Here is an 11,909-nt window from a genome sequence, read left to right as displayed (position 1 = left end):
AGGTTTGTCCTTCTTTATGTTGTAAGAAAAAACTTTATTGGGTTTTTTTTATCCTTTTAATTTATATATAATTTTTTAATTATGAAATAACTTGGAATGAATATTAAGTGCATAGGTTCCATGATTTGATAGCCTCAATTAAACTAAAAGTCTCCTGATCATGATATAAGATGATGGCCCCCAACTTGAAAATTTTACCCAAAAAGGGAATCAAACATATATAGTCCTTCCGATTAACTCTGAACTTGGACTTCACCTGCACTTGATTCTATTTATATTTTCAATTAATTCCCTATACATAGACAAAGTCTAAGATTTTATACTTACACTTTCGTATGGGAAAAGAAATTGTATGGTTCTTGAAACCAACCATGTGCCTCTCATAATTGAAACAACAAAATTATTAGATGCAACTTATTATAAATAGTATATTATCTTCATTTTAAAATTTTTTTATTTTTTAATTGTCTTAAAATTATTATTCACTTTTTTTATACTATAATAATATATAAATTAATTCTTATAATTTTATTTTATTATTAATAAATTTCTCCTTTAATTTTTAATAAAATTTAATATTTTTAAAATAAATATAATAAAAAAAAATACTTTTCTTAATATACATAAAAAAAACTAAGCGGATAAAAATTATAAACGGAGAAAGTAAAATAATTTATCACCGATTTTGAGTCAAAGCAACTTTACGTATAGCTTATAATAAATCACGTTTCTAAATTGTAATTAGCTAGCTTCTAATATCATCAACATATACACCGTCTTACGTAATTATTTGGAATTGAATATTTGGGTTTGACTAATGTCAGTGCGTTTATTGAAGACAAATTTTAGAAGCAGACAAATTTCCAATGCCCTCTTTCATGTGAATCACGCTCTAATTCTATATATATAATAACATTTAACAGTATCTTCATGCTGTTAAGAGTCTTTTGGTCATTAGATATTTACGTATTATGTGATATTTACTGCTACTTTGGTTTTAATTTTTAACAGCAATAATACTTCATAATATGCATGTTTAGAAAAAAAAAATGTATTGTTGATAATTTGAATAAAGATTTTATACATGATCTTACTTTTGCTGCCTTGTTAAAGTACACCCCAAAACAAAAAATCCTGCTACCAGAAACCCATAACTGGGCTGACCCAATGGCCCAAAAATACTTTTCGGGAATGTAAGATGAATTTGATGGGCTTGCATCCTCTGCTGGAGGCAAGTATGGGTGATGAAGACCATAATAAGAGTGGAAGTAGGGAGATGGAAGGAGGAAATATTATCCCTTGCTCTATTTTTTCTTGTCAAAATCCAAAATGCACAATCCTGTTTTGTCTTTACCTCCCATACTCGCACCATACAACACAGTGAAGAGATTGTTTCCTATAAATTTTGGGGGCCTTAGGTCATTGTGATGAATTTCTACATAAGATTGTATAATCAAGAGGAGTGCCACTGTACTGATTAATCTATTTGTCCACCGTTGACAAGGGTGGCTAAACAGAGTTCCAAACTCCAAGGAATACATTTTCAAGATACTATTAACAATTGCACACACATGTTGCAATAGAATCAGAAGAATGAATGCCAATCTTTTTACTTAAATCTGCAGATATTGAGTTCTTGTTGCTGCCGATATCACAGATTTACAAATGCTGTGCATGCTTGGCAGAGTACAATACTCCTGACACAATACAATTGGTAAGAGGAAGGGCTCAGATGCATGTAAATCAGATCCATTTCAATCATCTGCCTTCACTGTCGATCACTGAGATCAGAACTTGTCCTGTAATGTAGGGTCCTTAAATTGCTTCTTGTCACACACACATATTATATATACATATATATGTATAAAGGAAAACAACTGCACTGCAGTTTGTCACGTTTGGCATACAACTATTAAATAATATGACATGTTCACACTTCAGACAGCCATATACTATCTAATGGTTCATCACCAACGAGCTTGAGCTTAGTAGTACTAAATTCGTACTTCGGGCAATGAAGTCTCAAGTTCACGTCTCAGTTAGAACAAATGAGAAAAAAAGGAAACACTACTGATTCATTTTATATATGTGCATTCCAAGATGAAGGTGAATTTGATTTCTATTTCGAGATAAAAATCATGAAATATCAACATATATCAAATTCAAATACCCGTTCATTTCCCTCTTTTACTTAGATTGAGCCATATTATAAGAGGAAATATTGGATGTGCTAGTGTCAATGAAACAACTTTAAAATCATATTCCAGAAGATATAGTAAAAATATATAGGCATCCATCATTCTGCATGTCTTTCAAAGAATGATGCTAAGCTAGCCTATTGTAGAAACCTTGGTAGTGCTCATGAAAAGCAATTACAGTGATTCCAGTGGAAGTCTTAGTTAAGAAAGACAATGGATGTCAGCTAAGTTCTCAGAGCATGGGTGATCAATGATGGTCACTAGCCAAGTAACACAGCAACGACAAGTATAAAAACACCTTGTGCATCATAACTACAAAATACTTGACCGTGTTCAAGGAGCTTGTTACAGAAATACTTTTGCCCAGTCTCTCTTTTTTCTTGTTGGTCCTTCAATAAAAAATAACATGAACATAGATACACACGCAATGTAGTCCAAGGTAATTTATGGCGGAAGCCAGCCAGCATCCACATCAAATGCTTTGACTCATATCCTATAGATGTCCTCATTTATGTGGGGGAGGGGAAAAAAAGAGGCATACATGATCTAGATGTTTCTACAATTGTCCATAATTTTGGTAGTCTTGTCACAAAAGGATGTCCAGTGTAATCTCTCAGGCAAATATTAATTACTGTCACTGTTAGAAAACTAATGTTCTTGATGTTAGTCTGTCCAATTTGCACTTCTATAAAATCTTTAGCCAATGCAATAAAGCAACATGAACATGATACCTTAAATAGACCAACATCCTGGAGCTGAACAGAGAAGATAAAAGCTTGACTTTTGTACTTCAATGAAGGCACTTACTCTGCACAGGTAAGCTCACGGATTTCTTTGATTGCTCTGTTAATACTATGAAGTGTCATTTTCTTCACCTGATTTTTGCAACAAAAGCAAAGCCTTAGTCATCATGTTGATAAGCATGAAAAACCCACATGCAACAATTGCTTGTAATTTACCTCTAGACTATCTAATTTAGCTTTATGGTTCTCTGGAAGCAGACGAACTTCATCAATCAACCGGTTGCATTCAGTAACATTTTCAGGCGAGACAAAATCCAATACAACACTAACGCATGACTGCAGTTTCCATTAGACATCAGATGAACAACATAAACAAGCATTATGGAAAATTGAGTATTGCATTCAATTAGAAGCCAGAACAATACAACTTTACACACTAAATCAAATACAAAACACTAAAATAAAGTAAATAACTAGAATTTTAGGCAATTAGTTTTTGTTAGAGTTTATTTGCCCTTTTGTTCTTGCCTAAAATTCACGTAAACAGTGGTTAAATACTAGCAAATCAAAAGCAGCTAAAATAATTTTAAAAACATACATCAGTTCACTTGAGTATAGAAGTTTCTTATATACTCAGAATTTACTAATAGCACCTTACATGCTGTAAATTATGAATTTTCTGACAGTTGAGAGTTAAGAATTGAGACCTATGAGAAGAACTGAACTGTGTAGACCAGCAATTAAACAAGCTCTTGTAAATGGTGAGCTTCACAGGTTTCCATGAATTACCTTAAGATTCCTAATTTGGTATGGGCAGCCAGCAGGAATGATGACAGCTTCTCCAACATGTTGCTCAAAGGTCCAAGGTTCAATTTCTGGAAGGAACAGCAAGTTAGGACTTGGGATGTTATAAAAGGCTTCAGATTAAATATAATGCACAAGAACAAGCAGTTACTTACCGAACTCCTCCTTAAGCCTCATTTTATGAGTTGTATCAAGAAAGAAGTTCTGATCAAGTATTGGATGAGCTACCTGCATGAGGCCCAAGTAAATCATCAGCTTAGAAATAATAATAGAGACGGGCATCTTTTTCAGGACTTACAAGCTTTTGAAGGCCATATGTTTGAGTGAACTCATGGGAGTGCATTCTAAGATACTCAACAAGCTTTGGAACATCGTGTCTACGGAAGACGTCCCACTGGGCACCACAAGACTCAGATTTTTGCTTTCCAGAATGATCTGAACCATCTATATTCTTCCCACAAAACTTGAGATTTTCTGCCGTCCTAAAATTTTTAACAGGCCCAAAGAAAAATTTTGAGACTTCAGTATCTGTATCTGTATCGGAATCAGAATCATGTTCCTCATCAAGTAAAATGTCTGTATTCTTGAGACTTGTTTGTTCTTTGCGAGAGGCAGCAGAAAACCAGGACACCCTAGCAACTTTCTTGTGTAAGCACATTTCTTCTGTGATCATATCATGCAATCCTACTTCTTCCACATTTTGCCCATCATTTGTAGCAGCTCCGCTCACTTCATTTTGCTCCTCGTGTCTTGTCATTAACTTTCTTATATAGTTAAGCTGTTCTGTAGATACAGGGACATCAGTGGCATGTGCCAAAATATTAACCTGAAATCAGAAAGAGACAAAATGAATAATGAAAACCACTCTTTTCCTCTCCACGGAATATGATGTCCCATTAAAAGGTTTAAGGGGAAAAAAAAATGCAAGAAGTAGCTAACTTGATACTGGTAAAGCTTTCCTGGGCAAAATAGAAATAGAGATGTGATGTTGTAAATTGATGTCACTTTTAGACCATATGCAACATCTTGGATTGCCCAGAAAGGGGTAATTTAAGACAAGGATAAAGCATGCTCATGATGACGTATGGCACAAACAAGAGATATTTTCTGCCCTGAGAAAATTAAAGTGGAGAGAAGTGCATTCCATCTAAATTTTAAGCAAACTTGCATATAATATTTGACACCAAAGCAGTAAAAACACAAAAAACTTACCATATCATATGAGTCATATCGTAATTTTGTCACAGAATCGGCCTGAACAAGATTCTCACCACTACAATAAGAGATATAGACACATGGACCTAGGTCAGGCTTCATGATTTCCTCTGGCAATGCTGCAGCAATGTTTAGAATACCAGAAACAGGATCCATGTATTCTGGGAGCGGCAGAGCATGAAGGATTTCAGCATAATGAGCTGGAAAATGTTCTTGAAATAAATGGGAAGAAAGCCAGCCCTTCAATTTTAGTTTTTCACGCCACAAGTTGGCATGTGCTGGACCCTTAAAAGACCCCATGAACAATTGCTTGATACCAATTTCAACCTGTCACATTAAATAAACATTGTAAACATTCAGAATTGAAGTTGCTTTTAGACTGTATGACGCGACCAACCAAAATAAACCTCGTGTCAAAAAACAAGGATGCAGAAAATAGTCACCAAAGCAAAAATGAGTGATAAACAGCAAACATACTGCAGTTTCGGACTGAAGAAGATATTTGTACAATCACAAAACTAGCTCAGATTTCCTAATGAATAGCTATTGTATTTCATTGAGAAAATGGACTATGTGAACATTAATGTTGTCAATATATCATGAAGATTAACTTGAAAACTGAACAAGTGATAGCAGACTCAACTTTTTTTCAAGTTGAAGAGAGCTCAATAAAAGCAATATGTTGAACAATTGCTTGGATCAACAATCCAGCCAGACTTCATAGATAAAAAAACATACTTTAGATAAAAATGGCGTGCATCATTCATTAGGTATCTACAAGGCATCATTCAAGGGAGGCTATAGCCGGTTGCACATCTTAAGATACTGGAGAAAATTTTATTGCAAGGGGAACGTCCAAAAGGAGATATTAATGAATTACATTTCTAGTTCTAAGAGAAGATAATGCATTTACTACTGATAAAAAAAATGTCTGGAAATATATTTACACATGATCATTTAACTCCCGTATTTCATAATCATGTCCAACATTACAAGTTCAAAGAAACAGAGTAAAAAAGATTACTGTTTCAAATTCTAACATATAAAATAGGTATGCTGCATATTGACATGGAACATAACAAAGAAAAATGCTAACCTCAAACCAGTCCAAGCAATCAGCAGCCTGTTCATTCTCAGACTTGGCAGAATTATTTTTAAGATAGGTGCAGAACATGACTATTGGGTCCCAACTAAGATCAGATGTACTGGAAAGAACATTACGAACTATTACAGGTTGACCTTTGCTCCAGTGCTTCTGAAAGTGTTCAAGATTATCACTATGGACATCCATAACAGTAGGATAATACAGAAAGTTATCATTAGAATTTTCTCTTTTAGCTGCTTCTTGCAACTGCATAATCCCATTAACTTCACAGTCCATTCCAAGGCACAAGGAGCAGCGTGAGAAAATATCCACAGCCTCTGGCAGCTCATAGCAACCAACAATTTCCTCAGCACTCATTTCCAGTTCTTTAGTCCAACTTGAGGGGAAGACACAACTTAATTCAAGGATGCTATCACCACAACCACCAACCTCGGTGGGGGGACAAGGTATACTATTACCATCAGGAACTTTCCAACTAGGCAATAACATAGAAGAATCTAAAATTTTATTGCCACAATTCCACTTTGAGATGCATGCTGATTTGGTCCCTGATAGTTGTTTTCCAGATACACAGGTATTCCTTCTATCAGGGCATTTGCACAAATGGGTTGCAACACTTCCAAGTAAGCTCCCTTGAAAAAAATCTTGACAACAACTTAGGCAAAGGTTATAGGAACAGCTTGGGCAGCTTCTATGGAAATCCACAATGGCACTCTTGCAATTATTGCTGCTCCAGGAATCAAATGATGCAGCAGAAAGCAATGAAAGAAAATTAAACAAATGAAAGAAAATTAAACAAAGTACATCAAATATATCATAGATTTTCAGAAGCATGGAACATACCAACAACACTTCTTATTGCAGCAAACTGATGCCTGCTGGATTTGAACATCAGGGGGTTTCTGGCCTGTTTCAGACTGAAGGACATCAGAACAAGGATCCCCAATGGGTTAATAGAGAGAGTTAATTTCATAAGATCAACAAGCATAACCATTATGAGTTTGTGACTACCTTTTATTTTTGCCTCTATTTCTAGCTCAATGCTTTGATCTTGATTTAGTTGTTTCAGTACTGGAAGAAGCATACAGATCAAGTAATGAAAATGTAAAACTTTGTTGACTTTACTCTTGTCCTCGGAGAAGTCCTGAACCATGTTTTTCACGTTAACTTTAAATATCATGATAAGTGTAGAAATATGAATAAATTTGTTCATAATTTTGCCAAACTAGAAATCAGACCTTACATTCAATGTCCCTACATTGAATTGCTGAGCAGGCCTTGCAGCCACAAGTTCCAAGGCAAACTGGACATGCTACCTTGACTTCTTCTTGCCTATCAGAATACCTAAATTCATTTGAACATAAAAGATTACCAATTGGGCATTACTCCAAGCCTAATTATTCATACAAAATAGAAAGGGCCAAACTTTAAAAACATGACCTGCATGTATAGTTGGTGTTTTAAGCACGACTCAACGAACATCATTTTGGCTTACTGCATTCTGGCTTACTGCATTCATTCAAAATGCTCTCCTATGCCATCATTGGAGGGAGCAATAGGCAAACACATTTTTCAAGTTATATTGTGCGATATGAACTAACATTATAGATTAATGTTTATATGGTTTTTCACAAATTAATTTCTGATGCGCAGGCTAGCAGTACCACCTTACTTTGTTTCTTTCTTTTGTTGGTTCATTGAATGGCACTATTTGGCAGTGACTTTTCAAGTCCTAAATGTATTTTTAATACCATTGGACCAACTGTTGCAAACCTATTGTTCATTATATATGTAACTTATGCGGCACTGAATAAAGATAAATAACATAAACAACTGAACAAAGAGAGAATTTAAGCAAGCTCATACTCAAAAAACATACTGGTCTTTGATGCAGTCCATGCAATAGAATTGCTTTCTACAGTTCGAACACCTTATTAAAGTCTTCAATCCACTTCTCCTGCACAAATGGCACTTTTTCCTCTTTCCCCTCCTGAGTCTTAACATATCCTTCTTGAAAGGTACAACCTTTAAATTAAATCAAAACATACCAAAAGGGGGGTGGGGAAGACAGTTAATAAAAAATCCAAGATAAACAAAGAAGGGAAAGTAAAGAACTTTATAAATGTCCGATGCAAAAACTACCTGCAATGTACCAATTGGCATTGGCTCAATGTTTTTAGACCGAAAACATCTTCTACTAACCGCACTGAAATCAGCTGCTCCAATTTTGATGTCACAGGGCATAGAAGAAGAAGCACCAGCAGCATCCACATTGCCAAAATGTTTAGCGGGGGATATTGCCATTAATCCATTAGGCAAATCTCTCGTTAACTCTCCCTCACTATTGCTGCTATCAATATCGTTATCATTATCACTACCAATCTCATCTACCACTACTTTCTTTATCTTCTTCTTCTTCTTCTTTTTCTTCTTTTTCCTATTCTCTACTTCTCTTCTCAATACTATTCTTGCTAGCTCCAGCAGCAAGTCCCCTCTCTTTAGCCTCTTCTTCTTCTTCTTCACAACCTGATCAAGCGCTTCAGATTCTCCAATAGATTTCTTTCTCTTGATAGGCTTCCCCAATTTCACCATTCTCGACAATTTTTCCTCTTTCCGTGCCCTAATTTCGACATTGTCAGGCAGTGAATCAGCATTGGCAGTTGATTTCTTCCGGTACTTCCTTTGCAATTTGAGTGACTCGGGTACTTTTCTCTTGTGCTGTCTATGGCGTCCCTGGAGATAGTGAATTTCACAGAGCTTCTTGTCGTCCATGACTCTCCTATTGCACCTCCATTGGCGCCCATCTTTCCGGTTACAGCGAAGGTGTTCAGGCAAAGGTTCATTCTCCTCCATTACTAAATAAAATAATAATAATAATAACTTGACAGATAAAATTCAAAACTTTCTGAGGAAAGTGACGGAAACAGGGTGGTTTTTTCGCTGGTGTTGTACAAAATAGAGAAGGGAGCAAATGAAGTAAGAAAGAAGTGCAGGGTTTTAGGGAGGGCATTTATGGACAAAAAGGTGTAATTTTGGGAAAAGGAGAGTCCAATTTGGTCTCGAAATCTTCAATATAGTCACGATCCATGATTTCCCTCTAAGACTAATGGAAGAGATAAACTCGTGAGCTGAGGCATCTTTAAAACAAGATGCCTGCAGTGGCACGACCACCTGTGCAATCATGTATGCTACATTATCACATTTACTTTCTCTATTTTTTTTTCCTTTATTTTCTGCATTCTGTAATGTTCTTTCTGTCATTTTGGAGGCTGTTTTGCTCCAGAAATTCAGAAATTGCATAGTGCAATAAAGGGCAGCTTTTTGTTTTTATATTTGCTGTACAGTGATTCATAATCATGCAGTTGCGGATTGATAATGAAGAGTCACAATCTCAACTGCAAATAAATTGATTAGTTAGTTTCTATCACACCCAAAGGTTCTGCAATGAGATAACTTGTAGCAGGTAAAAATATATAGAGGTAGCAATTTTCTTCTGTTGCGTACAATTTTCATCCATTTATTTAAGTCTCCAGCATCGGCAAGCAAGGGAGACCGCCGTTACTATAATTCTCAACTGCAATAACAGCCTTAGTGCTAGCGAAGAATTGTCAAGAACTTAAACCATAAGAATTAGCTAGTCTTGTCCTGCTTTAAATTCTTTCTTTGTCTGATTTGCAGCAATTTTTTTGATATATATTATATGTAAAGAGAAAATTGGTTAAGAAAAGTGAAAAACATGATTAAGTGCGGCGCTGGTAAAATCCTTCAACAAAATTAAAATCTTAGAAAATTGTAGGAAATTCATCAACGCTGCACTCAAATGATGTTTCTCAAATCTGAGAGCCTCCAAGAACTGGCTTCACATGCAAGAGATGCTCAGAAATTCTTAAAAGCATGTTTAATAATATATATAGTAAACTAAGCAGTTTGTACTACGAGTTCTTAATTATATGCATGATGTTGGGTAGGTCAAATAAATTTCAACATCTGTTGGAATGGGATCTGTACTTCTTAACTGTGTACTGGATGTTTCTACTACATTAATTTTATTAAAATATTTCATATACAAACTATTTTCTATAAAATAAATGAAATTTTATAGTGTAATTTTGATTATAAAAAGTCATTTAGGATAGTTAAAAATTAATATTTTTTAAAAAATAATTAAATTTAGAAATTAACGGATATAAATATTAAAAAATTTGATAATTTCATAAAATTAACTACAACATTTTTTTTTATTTAGCACTTTTAGAAGTCGAGCTATTTTTACACCAAGTATTTCATGATCATCATATTCCATGCGGGAATCCTAAGAATCCATATTTACAAGTAAGATTAACCAGAAAGGAAGATGCCTGGACAAATTATTAAGCATCCATGCATCTTGAAAAAGATAAGGAAACCTAGGCCTAACGAAAAGAATCATCAGTAATTACATGAAGCAATATGTACGTACAATCTCCATTTACCTTCTGCGAAGAACGATCTTACCCTCAGCATCTTCATGCACAATCTCCAGAACATCGTCAGGAGGAAAGAGCCGCCAAATCTTAGGCTTCTCAAGTTGGTGTCCTATTTGAGCAAATTTATCAGCAGCTCTATTGCCTTCCCTATAAACATGGGTCACAATGCAATTGTCTAGTGCCGGTATCATCTCGTGTATATCTCCAACATGCCTTTGCATTTCTTTACATTTCACATGTCTCCCTTTACGTATAATTTCCACTAATGTTTTTGCATCTCCTTCAACCCACACATTGCTCCATCCATTTTCCATCACTAACTCCAAGCCTCTTCGAAGCGCAGCCAATTCTGCTATGGTGCTTGTGCTTCTGCCTATGGATTCTGCGTAACCTAGTAAGAATTCTGCCTTGTGATTCCTCAAGACTCCTCCAATGCTGGCTTTGCCTTCTCTGCCTTTGCATGAACCGTCGAAATTCAATTTAGTCCAGCCTATTTGAGGCTTCTCCCATGCCACAGGTATAGGGTCCCTATGCCAACTTCTAATCAAAATACGAACTGGGTTCTGTATTATTCTTTGGAACCTAAACATGTTAGTGATCAACGGTAACATTTTCTATAGGTTAGCTATACAGAATGTACAATAATATATACAGAACAGGAAATTCGCTGTTACATAAGGCCTGTTGAATAAAAATATAAGAAGTCCAGATACAAATTAAAATCCATGGAATCACGAAAGTATAGAGAATTTTAATGGGGAAGATGCCAAACTATTTTCATAACCATATATGAAACTATTGCTTCACGTACTGAATTAATGAAGTATTAGAGTGGAAGAAATTGATATTTACAAGAAGAATATGAAGAATTTAATGGGGACAAGGCAACATTTTGAATATATAATTAAAAAATTCTGAAGCAGAAAAAGAAAATTGAAAGAAAGGGTTGAGTGTAGGAAAGCTATTTGTATTATAAGAGAAGGGTTGCATGAGAAGCAAAGAGTGATTCCATGATGACCATTGGAGCCGTAACTGTAATTGGTCGAGTTTCATCCGCACGTTTTTGTCCAACTGTTTCAGCTTGCAGTTACCATCCGCCCGTTGTGGTCAAGTTTCATACAAGGCCAACAGAATAAGTGATGACATGGACAAGCCCATTTCGGCGAATCGTAATTACTTAAAATAGAATATTACTTCATTTCATGTATTGTTTAAGACAATAAAGCTATAAATGAAACAAAATAATATTTTAGTTTTTAAAAAAATTAGTTATATATAATTGAGAAGATGAAAACACTTAATTCTTTTTTTTTTTTTCCCAAGCACCGAGTCCTCTCAGACATAGAACGTCAAATGAATCATAGACATAGCAAACTAG

General features: G+C 35.1%; 1 protein-coding gene across 2 annotated transcripts; it reads right to left on the bottom strand.

The window, feature by feature from the left end:
- Nucleotides 1-1,035: 1,035 nt before the first annotated feature.
- Nucleotides 1,036-9,311, bottom strand: LOC110605221 (lysine-specific demethylase JMJ25). Of its 2 annotated transcripts, none has more exons than XM_021743634.2 (13): nucleotides 8,208-9,311; nucleotides 7,945-8,090; nucleotides 7,304-7,409; nucleotides 7,077-7,209; nucleotides 6,909-6,972; nucleotides 6,057-6,792; nucleotides 4,958-5,287; nucleotides 4,044-4,571; nucleotides 3,901-3,973; nucleotides 3,731-3,816; nucleotides 3,158-3,277; nucleotides 3,006-3,073; nucleotides 1,036-1,799 (listed from the first exon to the last, which is right to left on the bottom strand). In XM_021743634.2, the coding sequence occupies exons 1-13, from the start codon at nucleotides 8,916-8,918 to the stop codon at nucleotides 1,769-1,771; spliced, it is 3,132 nt and encodes a 1,043-aa protein (XP_021599326.1). In that variant the 5' UTR covers nucleotides 8,919-9,311; the 3' UTR covers nucleotides 1,036-1,768. The 2 variants fall into 2 exon arrangements, 1 of the variants encoding a protein (XP_021599326.1); XR_002486361.2 differs by having other exon boundaries at nucleotides 1,577-1,799; nucleotides 2,930-3,073; nucleotides 8,208-9,310.
- Nucleotides 9,312-11,909: the final 2,598 nt, after the last annotated feature.

The sequence above is a fragment of the Manihot esculenta genome, chromosome 17, assembly GCF_001659605.2.
Source record: "Manihot esculenta cultivar AM560-2 chromosome 17, M.esculenta_v8, whole genome shotgun sequence".
NCBI lineage: Eukaryota > Viridiplantae > Streptophyta > Magnoliopsida > Malpighiales > Euphorbiaceae > Manihot > Manihot esculenta.
This window is presented reverse-complemented; position numbering and strand designations above follow the sequence as displayed.

Coding starts and splice junctions, on each gene's coding strand:
- LOC110605221 (XM_021743634.2), bottom strand. CDS start 8,918: ATGGAGGAGAATGAACCTTTGCCTGAACACCTTCGCTGTAACCGGAAA. Junction 8,091..8,207: donor TGCCAATTGGTACATTGCAG/GTAGTTTTTGCA, acceptor TTTAATTTAAAG/GTTGTACCTTTCAAGAAGGA. Junction 5,288..6,056: donor ATTGCTTGGACTGGTTTGAG/GTTAGCATTTTT, acceptor TTAATGTGACAG/GTTGAAATTGGTATCAAGCA.